The 16,283-nt window shown below is 38.7% G+C and overlaps 1 protein-coding gene across 4 annotated transcripts in view; it reads right to left on the reverse strand.

Moving 5' to 3' along the window:
- KCNQ5 (potassium voltage-gated channel subfamily Q member 5) overlaps positions 1-16,283 on the reverse strand; it is a 286,878-nt gene that overhangs the window by 48,477 nt on the left and 222,118 nt on the right. For all 4 annotated transcript variants that reach the window (XM_027697326.1, XM_027697320.1, XM_027697335.1 and 1 more), the window contains exons 4-5: positions 4,803-4,978; positions 4,250-4,375 (exon numbers count right to left, since the gene is read on the reverse strand). In XM_027697326.1, the coding sequence (XP_027553127.1) occupies positions 4,250-4,375; positions 4,803-4,978 (302 nt within the window). The remainder of the gene's footprint in view (positions 1-4,249; positions 4,376-4,802; positions 4,979-16,283) is intronic.

The following is a 16,283-nucleotide window of genomic DNA, read 5'->3' on the forward strand; positions in this document are numbered from 1 at the left end:
TAGCAGGGTATGGTCCTCAAATAATCTGAATTAATGAATGGGTTAATTGCAGCATGCCAGGGCTGATCCTGTAAGGAGGGGTGTAGTGCCTCTAAAAGCTTGAAATTTAAGGCAACTATTTCTGCCTGACTTCAATGCTGTCTTTACTTTCTTGTACCTCTGCCATGATAGAATTCAGTCCAGGATTTGGTAGACAATCTGTGGTTTAGTTATAAAAACTTTTGCAAATAAACAAACCAATGAAACTAAGCATTGATTTCCCCTAGAATGCCACAGAATCTGACCTTTTCAAAAATCTTCATGTGGGTTACTCTGGCAGTAAAAACAACCATGACTAAGAAGCACATTATGCATTTCCCACACACTGTTTTACATATTATACAAAAAATACTATTATTAAAATGGCAAAGATAACAGGTAAGGGGGAACATTGATTTCCAGTAACTTTGTGCACTTATTTAAGTGCATTAAAAATTTAAATGTATCCATGCCATACACTGGAGAAAGAAGAAAAGATATAGAAATGTACAATATATATTGTTTGCAGGGGTTTTATTACAATTTGTTGTTTTTCCTGCTGAAATTTAGACAAGATTCCTATTTTCTCAGTTGCACTACTTACATAACCTATGAGTCATATATTTTCACTCCATAGTGTACAAAATATTTTAAGCACCGCTTTATACAATGTTTATTTCCTAGCAGGGTTTTTCCTTAAAAAATAGCAGTCAGCAGGTAGTGCAGAAGCAAATTCTAAAATAAAGATCTTGTTCCTGCTGCTCCTGCAGGAGCTGCTCAGGCAGAAGGATCTGGATCTAACACGAGCCTAAGTCAGATGTCAGAGTGGAAGTCTGACTTTGCTGGGAATTTCTCGTTCCTTTGCATATGTTTTCCCCCACTATTCCCTGCTAGCAGGTGGGTACAATCCTCTCCTCAATCCAAACTTCCTGCCTATGCAGAGCTAAGTCACACGTGGCCTTGGAGAGAGGCAGAGGGTGTTTTCTGGAGAATCGAGTGTCTGAAAACATCCATTCCCAAAACGGCGCACTGCCACAGGAGGGTCTCTTGCAGGACCACATCCCCACTGCCACCTCCAAAGGGGAAATGGCAGAGCCAGAGTACCCTTCATTGAGGACATCAGCATGCCAAGCCAGATGCTTCACAACCGTGTCAATACGGGAAGGTTAGAAAGCTTTAAGGCAAATCTCAGCTTTTGAAGAAAAGTAAAACAAAATAAATTACAGTGATCCAACTGAAGACAAAACTTTCTCTCGTGGCTTTAGCCAGTATGAATTTTACATGTGTTTGGACTACAGGATAAAATGTGTATTTTATCATAGATTTGCCTTGATTCTCTAAAGCAACAAGTTTCAGGAAAAAATGCTTTTGTATATTTGCAAATGCACAAGTAAGACTTCCTAAGTTTGGCTTTTCCAAGCTCCCAATTTTTGCACTAAAAAGACAGAAATACAGTCTCTAGGGAAGATATGCAACAAATGACTAGCCCTTAGATAAACAAATTTCAAAAACACAAACTACCCTTACTAATAATAAGTGACCTTGATCTTAGCTCAAAATGTAGAAAAAACTTCTTAAAAATATTTCCCAATAATTTGGAAAGGGCTTTTTCACAGTCCATGGGTGCACTCTCTGAATCTGCAGATACTACTAAGTCTAGATGAAATCTTGTCAGTAGAAGGTCTAAGGGGAGAAAGCTCCATCTGTGCATCCTTATGATGAGAAAAGGTGGCAGAGATTGGTTCAGGTCTTGCACTTATTCCAGGAAAACTGAGTTTTCTAGGTTATTTGGTTATTTAGCTAGGTTCAGCATTAATTAATGGGTATCATTTCACTACTCAGCCACTTTCAGAGCACACTGTTCTACGGTATCAGAAGGAAAAGAAAAGCCATTTTATACTGGCTGACAATAACTCTGCTGTAGGTTTTTTGGGAGCAGATTTCTTAGGCTGCCTAAGTAACTCTCACACAGTACAGGGGTCTAGATCACTACAGGGCATTTTTAAGCAAAAAACCCTACACATTATGTTATTTAAAAAATAAGAAAATCAAAACTTCAGATCTAGCCTTTTGTTTTTCATTTAAAGCCTAGTTTATTTAACCACATAAGCATTCATATAATCCTCCATCTTTCAGAAAAGCAGTCAGACATGTACTTAGATACCAGAGATTTCAACAAAGTAAAACCAAATTATTTGGTGGTTAAACACGATGTCAAGTAAATCAGGGCTTTTATACCTGTAAAAATAACACTGCTAAACCACAATGGGCATATTCTTGCTTTTTGTACTCAAAGTACAGAGGAAGGAGAATGTAAGGGGGGTACTTTTGAATTAGATGATCAATGGAGCATAGAGGCGTGAGAAAGGAATCATATTAGGATGTGAAACCATCTAGAGTATGGTACAATGTAACTTCATGGCACAAGCTAATTGTAAGGTCCATTGTGCTTTTTAGCAAGTCAGCCTGATATCCCCTATTATCAGAGCTGAGTTCTTCCTTGGTTTTGCTACATATTGCAAGATAGATACATCTACCCTTGAAACACAATAGTAAAGGTCATACATAGGGGTGAGAAAGATGATGGTGGGAGGAAGATTATGTGGGCAGGGGTCGCTCGCCCCTTGCCCCACAAGTAGGGCATGCGCAGACTGTTGCCATTAGGTAATGATTAGGCGGTGTTTGGCTGCCATTCAGGCATCACCTTATACTACGTACTGGCCCTACGTAGTATAATGTGGAACTGATAAATATGGGGTGTCAGGATTGCTGAGTTGAGCGATACTCATCCTACCATCGAGACTGTGTTGCTCCGCGGGGACGCCCGCTAAGCATGGGTACCGACCAGCTGCTGCAGATCCTGGTAGCCCTGGCCTGTCTGTGTGGGTAAGCGCAGTTTTTTGATAGGAAGCAACCGAGAGAACTAACTTTTTAACCTTTTAATCCTTTTAGTGTCCCTTTAATTCCCCTTTATTATTGAATAAGTTGTTCCCTTTTAATATCATAGTATTTTTCCTTTAATTTCCCGTTTACTAACCAATATCGTGTTATCCATAATATAGTGTTAAGATCCCTTTTTTGGCATCCCTTTTTATTAGTTAAGATTACACCGTATTGAATGCTGTTCGTAGTATTTGTTTTAAGAACACACGATAAGGTAGTTATTTTGTATCTCTTTGGTTTTTGGTTCTTTCACTAAAGTTATTGTTATTATTACTATTTTCACTGTAATAAAGATGTTTTGTGTGTATGAATATCTGTGCACTTGTTTTATTCCGGGCATGTATCCTTACGAACTGTTACAGAGAAGCAACATCTTTCTAAGGGTACTGATAATACTTTCCCTTTCACCACAAAGCTGGTGTAAGATTTTTTTCCCTCTTTCCTGATACTAGTTCCTCTTCCTGCACTGCAGCTTACAGCCCTCTAATTTGTATCAAAGCAGGTCTTTGTGGGGCCATATTACAAACTATATTACTGAAAGGCTGTGGGTTAAAAAGTACAATGCCCCTCAGTTCAGGAAGGATATTGAGGTGCTGGAGCAGGTCCAGAGAAGAGCAACAAGGCTGGTGAAGGGACTTGAGCACAAGTGCTATGAGGAGAGGCTGAGAGAGCCGGGCTTGTTCAGCCTGGAGAAGAGGAGGTTTAGGGGAGACCTCATCACTCTCTACAACTACCTGAAAGGAGGTTGTAGCCAGGTGGGGGTTGGTCTCTTCTCCCAGGCAGCTGTCAGTAAGACAAGAGGGTATTGTCTCAAGCTCTGCCAGGCAAGGTTTAGGTTAGATGTTAGCAAGAAATTCTTTACAGAGAGGGTAATCAGGCATTGGAATGGGCTGCCCAGGGAAGTGGTGGATTCTCCATCCCTGGAGGTTTTTAAGATGAGAGTGGATGTGGCACTTAGTGCCATGGTCTAGTAACCACGGTGGTGTTGAATCAAGGGTTGGACTTGATGGTCTCAGAAGTCCTTTCAAACCTGGCTGATTCTATGATTCTATGATTCTCTTGAAGGTTTAGTGGTTTGGTTTGAAGCAGAAACACACAAACAGCTATTCTGCAGGATGGGCTGAAATCTGTCGATGTACAAATGAATAGCTGGAGGAGGGAGCTTCTCAGACAAGTTTTTTTTGCCAGTGAAAACAATTCATCAAAGAGCACACTAAGTTAAAGGAGGTGAAATTCAAAGCACTTTAGCATACTGGTTAAAGAGTTACTGGGTTTTTTCTGTACTTACTGTGCCCCACCAGAGAGCATCTGCATATGTGGAGAACTGGGTATTTGCATCTTTTTCCACCAGATAAACCAGGAAAGATGAAAATATGAGTACTAAAAATCCTATGTACCAGGCTGTGATTAATTCCTAGATAAAAGAAAACAGAGATCAATATCCACTTTAAAGACTGAACAGAATGGTATCTTAAGGAAGACATAATTAAAAGATCTCCCTCTATATTTTTTTGGTGTTTGTGCAGTTAAAAGTCAAGGGGTTCCCTTGACTTTTTCTTTGAAAGTGGACCAGATCTACTCCTATGGTTTGACGCTTCAGCAACTTCACCAACAAATAACAAATTACAATGGCATATCAAGGACAACATTTTCAAGATATCCTAAAAACTGTTAGCATTAAACATGGCCTGATGTATTTGTGCTAGTTCACATTAAAATGGATGTTATTTCAGACAATTTTGGGTATTCTGCTCAAAACTGAGTTTATTTCCTTGGCCTCATGTTGAATCACATCAAGTGAAGATGTCAACCAGATATAATTAGCATCTAGGATTACATACCTTGCTATGTGCATAAACTACTGAACCTAATAATTTCCAAGTGCCTCCTCTTCGGTCCATACGCACCATACGAAGGATCTGTAGGAAACGAAGACTTCTCAGTGCTGATGTTGCAAAAATGTTACCCTGAGTTTTTGCAGAAACAACTGCTATTGAAGCGATGAGAACAATGATGTCTGAAAGAAATACATTACAAAAAACATTAACATCCAAGTATCAATAAATAGCACATATATGTACATGAGCTGAATGAAGAAGCTGAATGAAAAGAGAGACTCCTGTAGTGGGTGGATATCCAAAGCACTGAGATTCCTGTTTGAGGTAGGGATGTGAGGTCAGGACTGGTGTCAAAAACTACCTTGGGAGCCCCCAGGGTGAAAACCAAGGGTAGCAATTTTCAAAATATATGGATAAGAGGAGCAGTGTTGAAGAAACCTGATGTATCAAACTGTACAAATTAGTAGATGGATTAGAACTTTTCCCCTTTATATATCTCCCCATAGCAACTTTCCTATAAAAAGACAAAAAAGAAAAGTAAGCTAGCAAAAAAATAGAGCAACCCCAGAGGTGAGTGTCCAGTGGAATTAGACTTACAAGCACAGTACTAATTTCCTATGAGAACAGAGAACATGGTTGAGGAACGTGGTTTCTGGACTCAACTCCCCTGATGTACCATTTCCTGGAAGAGAGGAAATAAAGTGCTGTGTACTCAGAAGCATTCTTTTAGCTAGCAGCCTGGAAAGTTTGTTGAAGCTCAGCAAGTGTTAGAATTTATTTCTTTGGGTCACAGATTCAAACTGTAAGAGAAACTTTGGTGTGCATGAGCTAATCTGCCAGCTGCCCTTGGAGCCAGAACAGCATTTAAGGGGAGATGAGGAGAAGCAGCAGAGTGATGGAATATGGATGCTGTGAGAAGGCATAATATTCTTTTACAATAATTGGGGTGGACACATAGGTGTGCATGGAGTGGGAAAACACAGAACAAGCTCTGTGTTACTTCCTCGCCTCAAGATTAATTTCCTAACCATCTTTAAAAGCTTAAAGAGCCATTGTAAGAAGTACCTGGTTTTAATCTTAGGGTTTCGTGTTGTATGTTTCTATGCAAGGAAAATCTAAACCCATGTCTGCCAGTGAAGAACTGAAAGCAAGTTCTTATTGATATGAGTTTTACTTCTTTTGTACTGAGTATAAACACTCATCTTGTCCCAAGCACAGCTCCTATAAGTCAAGAATTACTCGGTAAGTAAAACTCCCCACCTCCACAGGTGAACAGTGAAAGGTATTGACTGTACCTACAGGTAGGAGACTGTTCTCTTAGCCTGCCCCAGTACAGCAGGAAATAGCTTTTGTTCATTTCGCTCAGCCACTGAAGGAAATTGAGGTCTAAATACCTTTCCTTGCCTGCAAACATACTGAGTTTCTCTGAAGTCACCTATGGATGGCTTTGTGCTCTCATTACAGTGCCAAGGGTAGAGACAACCTGTACCTGTGGTTTAAGGATTGTTCTGTTAAATTGTGGAAATCTTTGTCACAAGGGACTAGAAATTTACATAGGTTTAAAGCCAGTTGGACAATCTCACGGGAGATTTAATCCTGGGTTAATTGATACCAAAAGCCCACTTCTTGTTCAGGACATCTCCAAGTAGCAGGTTGTTGGAAGCTGAGAGACTCTTGCAAAGAAATATCCCTGTATGTTTGCCCTGCTTGTGTAATCTTCCCTGGCTGTTCACTGTTGCCTGGTGTCACTGTTGCACATACTGTGTTGGGCTAGGCTGACCTTCTACCTGTCTTAAACTCTAACATTTTAAAATACCTTTGGCTACTACATAGGTGAATCCTAGGTGGCTACTATAAAATTGGCTACCAAAACCACTGGATTTGCTTCTAGATGTAAATCCAACAAGTTCAGAGAAGAGCCAGAAATGGATAAAGTCTCCTGGGGTGTCTCTGTACAGCACAATTCTCAAGAGCACAACAACTAGATGCAGAAGGTCTTGTTGAGAATTCAGAAATAGGAAAACTGACAAGGAAAAGTTAAAGACACCACAAATTCTAATGGAGATCAGAAAAATTGATGGGATGGGATTGAACTTCATGTGAAGACATTTAAATTTAGGTGTCTACATGTGAAGCAGGTGTTTAAACTCCCCACGCAGCACAAGGTAATTGCGTCAACTGAGAGAGGTGCAGCTAATCCTCAGGAAGGCTCCTGCTGTCTGCTCAGCTACCTCATGCTCTAGGCTTGGTACAAAAAAGGCTTGATTCTGCTGCCCAAATTTATTTGTCCAGTGCCATTTGAGATGCCTTAAGGTATCTGAGACATCTCCTAGATCTGTCAGCTATGTTCTTGGACCTGGGAAAGCTGTACTCTTCGAGAGAAGTCGCTGGAGAGCAGGGAATATCATGTAACAGGGGACACCTCTATGTACTCTGATGAACTAAGCCTTAGATCTCAATTGACTATACTGGAAGTATAGACACTTAGCCCACATGTACCCACCTAAAAGCAAACTTCTATATTTAGTTGTGTTTATTTGTATCCAAGGCTCATATAGAGTGTGCTGGAATGCCTTGAACAGTACAGACTGTGCAGAAGAAGCAGTGTCCCTGGTGACTAACACGATGGCAGGGTGATCTTGACTTGTCCCATGCAGGTCCAAGTGGAGCAGCAATGTAACATTCATTTTTATTTAGTGTTGACTGGCTAGCAGTAAATCAGAGACCACTAGTAAAGCAGCATGCATTCCTGCAAATCATTCTTAGAACTTAAAAAAAAAAGCTCACCCAAATATTATGAATAATGCATTTGGAACAGAAATTATTAAAGTGCTTACTGGGGATTTTGGTTACCCTGAACTAATTCCAACAGGACATTTTTTTAAAAAAGTCAGTAACGTGCACCTGCCCTTACTCCTACTTATTCTAGGAGCTCTGACAGTTTTCTTTATAAAATAGTTTTATGGAGGTCCCCCACTTCAAAAATTCAAATTAATTCAGTCTTGCCAGCAGCACACAGTATCTACCCTTCACTGCTTGGAGCCCTCTGCCCCACTGAGGGTCTCGAGTCCCCTCTGACCATGAGAGACAAAGAAGCCAACAGCAGCATAGCTCTCTTTTGCCTTTTAAAAGCATTGGTTCAAAGAAGTTATCTACTTGAGTATACCCTCCTGTCCAGAGGGTAGAGATGAGACTCTCCCTAAAGTGAGGAAAGGCTGAGGAAAAACAGGAGGAGAAAATGCACTGGAACTTATTTGAAAAACAGCTGAAGGGAAGAGAACCTGCCATGGCTGCTGGAGGTTTTTCATACCTTGCTCTCTCATCATCTTCAACTCTTCACAGCCCCAACCCCCACCAACAACCCATCCCTAACTCCTCAGGCTGTGAATAGGGAAGGAAAGAGTGTGTCTATCACCTAAGTCAGCCCTCCCTGGCTGTGTTTCCCTAGGAAGCAGGGAAGGCAGGCAGGCACATTATTTCAGTGGAGTTTAACTTGTTAGGAACAGGTGTAAGATAAATCAAAATAAACATGTCTTGGAATGGAATCAAAGTCCAAAGAAAAGTTTGCAACAGCTGAAAGTCACTTCTGAGTATGTAAAACTTTCTTGATTTTCTTATCTAAACATAGTCTGGAAAAAATGAAAAGCTAAGTATTTTATGATTTTCTCCCTGCCACATTTTTATATAGTATGCCTCAGGTGGCATTTGCCCTCTTTTAAAACAAGAGAGTAAAATACTATTCTGAACTTTCTTTCATATTGCATATGAATTTAACTAAAACATCCATGGTATTTCTGTATTTTAAGGAGGCTTTACCAAACTTTATAGATATTTTCCTCTTTATCTTTTAGTAGTAAGAGTGGGAAAACAGGTAGAATTAAATAGTAACATTTCAATTAATTTAATGGGGCCTCAATTTTTACTCTGCATCTTTCTGCAAAACACCAGAGAAATTTTTCATGTGAGAATGAGTAATGGGCTATATAATTCCAAACTTCTCTGTGATTACTTATTATAAGACAGAGGTTTCTGATGCACATTTATCCCTTCTAAATACAAATGTTACTTTGAGACAATACAGGTTAAATGAATCTTGTGAATTTTTTTCTTTGATTTTATCCAAATAGAGAAATGAACAATATTTAATCATTTTTTGGATCATCACTATTGCATCAAAATAGTGTTTGCTATAATTTCACAGAAAATGCTGAGAGTTCACACACCACTGTTAAGAATAGTGGAATAGGCCAGAAACCACAATTACTGTCAATTACTGTGTCTGCTCTGGCTACAGAGAAGTACAGAGAGATAACAAACTAGGACATGGGTAAGGCATATCTGCTCCCAAAACTGCAGAAATAAACAGAAAATTTCAAGAGTTTGTGTTATCTAGCCTGCAGCTATATTAAATCACAAAGGAAATTAACTGGCAAGTGTATGACCAAATTTAAGCTACCTTTAAGCTGCCCTTCTAGGTCTAATTTTGGATTACAGTTATTATCTATGACCTAGAGAAAAGACACAGCTTGTAGTGGTCATTTCTTATGAGTACAGACAACTGTCTTTCTGAGGACAGTTCATTACCAACAATTTCAAAGTTACTCTTGAAAAAAAACCCAGCACTATGATTCTGTGGTGTTACAGAGACACTGGGCTCCATAATTGACTAAGAGCACCAAGCCTGCTCTGACATTGGCTCTGTTTGCTTACCATGGTACAGATCGTGCCTATGGCACACTCGCTAAGGAGTTTAAATAAGTTTTAACTGAGGTTTACAACAACCACTACATAGAAACAACTAAGAACTTTCTATTTGTGTTGCTAAGAGGTGTGAGCGGTGGAAGGAAGTTATGACCAGCACTTTAGTTTTTCTAATATCTCTTTGTATATCAGTCCTTCCTGTAGCTTCATCATGTTTATTGCTATTCTCAGAATTGTCTTCAATTTGTCTACTGTAATCTCTGCATCTAGCTGGCCAGGACTGAAGGATACCTTCTAATCAATGTAGAAACGTACTTTGAATTTTAATCAGACACTACAGCACAAAGGTAGCACAACACACATTCCAGAGCACTGTATTTGAGCATATCACACTACAGAAACATGATAAGAAAAATATATTCAATGGGCTCCGTTGTAAACTGATATAAATTGGATATTTTAAGCAGTTTAAGGTAAAGCCTGACTCCTGACTCTGGCCATATATCAGTACACGAAAATAAGGTCATTCTTTTTTGGATTCCTAAAAGAAATAGTCTGTTTATACAAACTTGACTGTAGGAACAGCAGCCTTTTTGCACAGCCTAGTAATATATTGGGCATTGGTGTATTTTATGCTCCTGTGGGCTAGCTGAAATAAAAAAGAAGAAAAGATATTCACAGACTTTTAAGGCTTCTGAATACCCTAGTAGAGGGGTATTCAGAGAAGGAAGTAATTGTGACATTATTCCTTAAGCACTTGTTCCTTGAGAAAGGTCATAGAATAGAAAAGGTAATTTCATCATAACTGGCTGAAAACCTGCTTTTAGCTTCAAACAAGGGATTAACTACTTCCCTTTACCGGTTCAGGAGGGCAAAGAATAAAAAATGTGATTAGAATATACTAGAACAGTTAATTTGAAGAAGCAACTGTATTGTTTTTACCAGGTGGTGGTTCCTTTTCTCTCTGAATAGTCCCCTTGCTATGAAATCAGTGAGATATTTCACATATCTATGGCAGAAGAATTTGGTCAAATATGGGCTGAACTGCCAGTGACCTTGCATAAATATTTACCCCAGAAACCACAAATTTTCAATATTTTTACCTATAATTACATCTCTGAACAGAGAGGTAAATGATATTATCATATTTAGAAAGATGATGTGTATTATCATGTTTTGCAAATTACCCTGTTGGAAGAAACAGAATTATTTATCAACAAAGTAAAATTCAATATGTGCAAGATTGCCAAAATCTGCAAACTGGATTTTTAAAACTACTCTGGAGACATACAGCCTTTTGCTAGGTCACCTGAATTCACCCTCTGAAATATGATATGCTCGAGCATTATTGTCTGCCTATTAAAAAAAAAACAACCACCAAAACCCAGTTTAATAGCATCCATTGCACTATATCACCTGAAAATCTCTAGCGCAATTTGGGAGAGGCAGGAAAGCAGAGTTCTGCACCTCCCACAAGAAGCTGAGCAGACTTACAGCAATAAGGCCTTCATTTTACAGAGAGAAAAAAAGTCTGAACACCACTATCAACAATAACAAACTCCAAAGCAATATGAGATAATCTGAGTTTTGCATATTATAAAAATAATGGTGCTCAGGATCTTGCTAAAGTTTGCTTTCAGCTATGTCTGAATATAGCTTTTTTTTTGGTCAGGGATTGGATCTCTCTACTCAGATGCCAGACAGGTTATGATTAATCATCACCTACTAGTAAAAGAACTTGGCAGATATCTTCAGGAAATTCTTGGGATGGATGATGATATTTGATTTTTGCAGATGTTGTTGTCACTCTAGTGAAAAGGTCTTTGTATTTTCAGATATAACACCGTCTGGATGGAAATCATCTTAATTGTCATTACAGGCAAAACAAGTTGGTGATTTTGCTTCCTTTTTAATTTTTTTCCAAGATGCAAAACAACCTGGTATTTTTCGAAGTAGGAAAGTGAGCTACTTTTGTGTATCAAGACAATTCACAGAGATAAACACAGATGAATGTGAAAATTGACTTTTATTGCTGTGGAAAAACAGGAAGATATTAATGTATGGCAGTGTCATATAAAAGAAAAGAAGTTCTACAAAAATATGTAATAGTGTTTAGAAACTGAAGTGGAATTAAAAGAAAATCCAGAGGCTACTACTTCTACTCTATTGATTTTTTTTTTCTTCTGACAATGGAAAATGGCAATGTTAGTCACTGCTTTCCATTCTAAGGGGTCCACTAAAACTGATCTGTGCATAGATTGGATTTCTTTTATCATCAATTGAGCAATACCCCAGTGAAGAGACAAAAAGAGATGAATTGCCTTGAACTCTTTTCTCCCTTTGTAGTTTCTCCCTTTGCAATGATATTGGAGTAATTTCAGTAAGCAAACTATTTTAATGTGAAATGAAATTAACCTCCTGGAAATACATACGACTTCCTTCTAGGATAGATGTTAATTTTATATAACCAAATACGTAGAAAAGCTGCTCACCAACACATAAAGCTATCTTTTCTGGCAAAGAAAAAAACTCTAAACAAGTCAAAGATACTTATTACAAAAGCTAATCAAATACAACAAAATTCAACTTAGTGCTCCAAACAATTTTTGAAACAGAACAAACAATACTTTAAAAAAGTCAATACAGGATATTTTTTAGATGTGAAAACTAAATATTTCCTTATTAAATTGTGGACCAAGGAAGAGGAGTCAGATTTTTTGTTTTGTTATTTTTTAATGAAGTTTTATAATGAGATCCTAATTTCATCCTTAAGAATGGATCAACCAATGTTACTCACTACTATGTCAATGTACTAAAAGTATATGTACCCTGTTCCTGTGTAAAAGTATCATACTTTCAGGCCAAGAGGACAAATATATGAACATAATGTCATTTTACTTTCTGTTTTAGAGAGCCAAAAATATTTCTCTATAGGCTGAGAATCACAATAGCTCAACAAATACTGAATTTGAAACTGTAGCTATGGTTACAATTTTTTATTTAGTCTGGATAAGAATAACAACATTAATGGGACCATTTCACCTGTCTTTGTAGTGTTAGCAATTATAGTTCATGGCCCTGTTGAGTACACAATCTTTCTATGGACTGAATAAGTCCTCAGCAAACATCTTTATGTTATTAACAGCTGGCTCAATAAATGTTAAAAATCTAAGGGCCTCCTGCAAACTAAGATTAAGTTCAATTGCAAGCCTTTCATGGATTTATATTTTATTAGTCTTTTCCAATAATTGATCTTTAACATTATTAATATGTACCTGCCAGAAGGAATAAAGCACTGTTTATTCAGTAGGAGTTTTATTTGGCTTTAAGACAGTCTGACAGAAACACTTAAAATTTTATCTTTGACCCAGTGTTCACCAACCCAATTTGTGTCCAATCAAAGAAACAAATCACAAGTAACACACACAGATCCTTCCCATAAATCTTCACTTATTCTGCCCAGTAACTGTTTTGTGCCTTGAAAGCTCTGGGAAAGCAAGCTTTGCTAGTCACTCTACTATGTCTGAGGCTTTTTCCTGGGTGACAGTAGACCTCAGTGAAAAAGGCTATTGTGGTGGAGAGAAAAACATCTGAAGATTTCTAGAGGGAAAGGTAGCAGGATGGATAGGCAGACACATACACAACTGATGAGTAAAGAGGCTCATTAGATCAGGCTGTAAGAAAACCACAACATTATCAGCAAGAAACAAAATAACTACAGCATGGCAAGACTTGTGTTTGGAGAAAAGGCTGAATAATTTAGGAGTGGTTAGTCAGAAGACAAATATGAGATGGCAGATAGAGGTATGCAAACTAGTGGAAGATAATATGGTCTGTTGGATGCCTTCCTTATAAAAGTGAGATCAAAAGAGAACTTAAATATGATAAAAAGACATACAAGATGCAATTGACTTGTAAAATTCATTGCTACAGGATATAAAGGAATAACCAAGGAAAATTAAAGACAAGTTTGCATGTTTTTCCCTGAATTGCTGGAATTAGATTTTTCAGGGGGATCCAAATTCCTGTGTGAATCAGCCACTGATTACTTAATGTCCAAACAAAAATATTATGTGACTGGCTATTTGGACTATGGGTATTATTTCCTTTGTTAGGGGTATCTGGCACCAGTCAGCATGTAGAAAGATACCAAACAGGACTCCTACATGATTCAGCTCATCAGGGAAGAAGCGTGTTGGTTCCTTGCAGCTGCAAAGGGAGGAATCTATAGGCAGGACTTGGCCCTTTCATGGCCTTCTCAATCATACTCTAAAATCTCAGGGATAGGCAGGGGGAAGGAGGTCTGGAAGTGTCCATCTAATGCATTTCCAGATTGTGCATAAAGTGAAGGTGATGCAGTACTATGGGAGTGGAAAGGCCAAAAAATGTGGGAATAGAAAAATCCATAGTGTGAGGGTGAAAGAGGAAGGGTGGAAACTGAGAAGTAAAAATGCTGAAATGAGCAGGAGAGAAAAAGCATGTCTCTGAGGGAGAAAAAAAGCCCATTTGTAGGTGGAGAGGGAAGAGACAATATTAGTAATCTGCTCTCAAATTCATGGGGTGGAGGGAAAACAGGAGGTATCCAGTATCTAGCTGAGTTATCTAATGCAGATGTTGAAGGTAGGAACATGGATCCCTCAGTGTTGGCTGAAAGAGAAGAGCTCCTACCTTCAGTTTTCTGAGCCAACTTCCAGAGGCATATACCTTTCCCTGTTGCCTAAACCCAGAACTTTCATTCCTAATCTACACAGCTATTTTGGATGTCTGCACAGTCAATGTGAACCTCCTGGGACTCCTCTGTTTCTGTAAATAGAGGGTTTACTCAGGTGAAATACAGAACCAGAGATTTCCGGCCACTCTTTACCTTTGGCTGTTATCCCACAAGCAGTTTTTGGGTGAGTACCCAAAGAGGGACTACTGTTCCAGCAAGGTTTATAGGATTTGGAGAACACTGCTATGGGGCATCTTGCAGCCACTCTTGAGACTTCTTGGTGTGGGAGATGTGAAGAAAGAAATAGAAGCTCTGTTCAGCACTTCCCAGAGAGGGAAAAAACCATAATCTGATAGCACTCTTACAAACCCAACAGGAGCAATCCCAAAATGAGATCTTAAATACAGTAAATTATGCCATTCTGCATGACAACTCTCCACTATACCTCGTTACATTTTCATCTGAAATGAAGCAGTCAAGACCCCCCCAGCATGGGGGTCTCTCACATAGGCTGGACTGGCAAAGGGGAGCCCCAGGACTGAAGTTGCTCAGCCTTTGCCTTGGCTGCTCCCCAGATGGTCACACACATGCATTGGGACCAGATGGCATGAGGGTGAAAGCAAGTGAATGCAGCTCCTCTTTCTGCATCAGGGATGGTTTAGGCCAGAATCAAATAGGCATTTACACCATTTAGGAGCTCACATAGATTGATGTAAAATGGATCTGGTGGTCACTTTCCTTAGATCTGTTATTGAGAGCAATATCATCTATCAGTGGAATGGAAAACGACTCAATTTTGAGAGCTATCAGCACAAATTTAAAGGTAAAAAATGTAATTTTTCTTTCATAGGAGACAACAGGTTATGGGACCCCAGTGGTTAAGTGCTAGGAACAGTAAGAGAGGAAATTAAAAAGTGCAGAACATGGCCAATTAACCATCTAGAAATATGCAAGTATTTCTACTTAGCCATATTAACCTTGAGATATAAATACTTAAACTGTGTTACACAGGGTAACAACGCTGTTACATTGTCAAATCCTTCCCAATTGGTATTTAACATAGCAGCTCTAAAAGAGAGGGATTAAAAAACTGTATTTTCTATCTTGTACACAAGTCTTTTCCTAATGTAGCAGTTGGAGTGTAACCATGAGGCATGATCATAAAAACAGATTTCCTGCAATTTCCACTGGACTATGCCTATCAGTCATTTTAACAGTGCTAGTGGCAACATGTATTTCTCTGAAGGGATGTAAAAGAATGGAAACATCTGTGGAAACTGCATTTCTTCAAGCTTTGTGATAACTAATAAGAGAGTGGCAAGGCTAGATTAAGACACCTGGCAATCAATTTGATTATATTGAATGTAACAACTTATGGCTGAGCAGATAGCAGAAAACTGTATGTGAAGAAACAAACACTATCCCTAAAACAACTGGAAATGTCTGTGTTTCTAAATGACAATACGGCCAAGAAAAATGAAACTACTTTTTTTAACCAACTGCACCTATGACCCTTTTCCTAGAGACCTCACTGACACAGAGGTGACATGAACAGAAATAAACTAGTCTTCAGCATAGAGAGTATTAAAGTCACAACATTCAACAGTCGTAAGAGTAATAATTATAAACTAAAAGAAGCAATGAGATGGAAAGGTACACTGCAAATATAAAATAGCAGCATGTTGCCTACTTGTGTGCTACAGGGTTAATGAAACTGAAACAAAATGATCTGTGCACAAGAATGAGTAAAACTGTAATTATAACAGAAAAACATGAACGAGATAGTTGCCTACAGTATAATATCTAGAGATGTCTAGAAATGGGACGCTAGAAAGCATTTATTTACAGAGAGGGTGGTCAAGCATGGGAACAGGCTTCCTAGAAAAGTGGTTGATGCCACATGACTGTCAACGCTTTCGGACAATGTCCTTAACAACATTTGGTCAGCCTTGAATTGGTCAGGCAATTGGACTAGACAATCACTGTAGGTCATTTCCAACTGAAATATTCTTCCCTTCCCTTCCCTTCCCTTCCCTTCCCTTCCCTTCCCTTCCCTTCCCTTCCCTTCCCTT

The sequence above is a fragment of the Neopelma chrysocephalum genome, unplaced genomic scaffold (assembly GCF_003984885.1).
Source record: "Neopelma chrysocephalum unplaced genomic scaffold, ASM398488v2 Primary Assembly neopelma1_23b, whole genome shotgun sequence".
Lineage (NCBI taxonomy): Eukaryota > Metazoa > Chordata > Aves > Passeriformes > Pipridae > Neopelma > Neopelma chrysocephalum.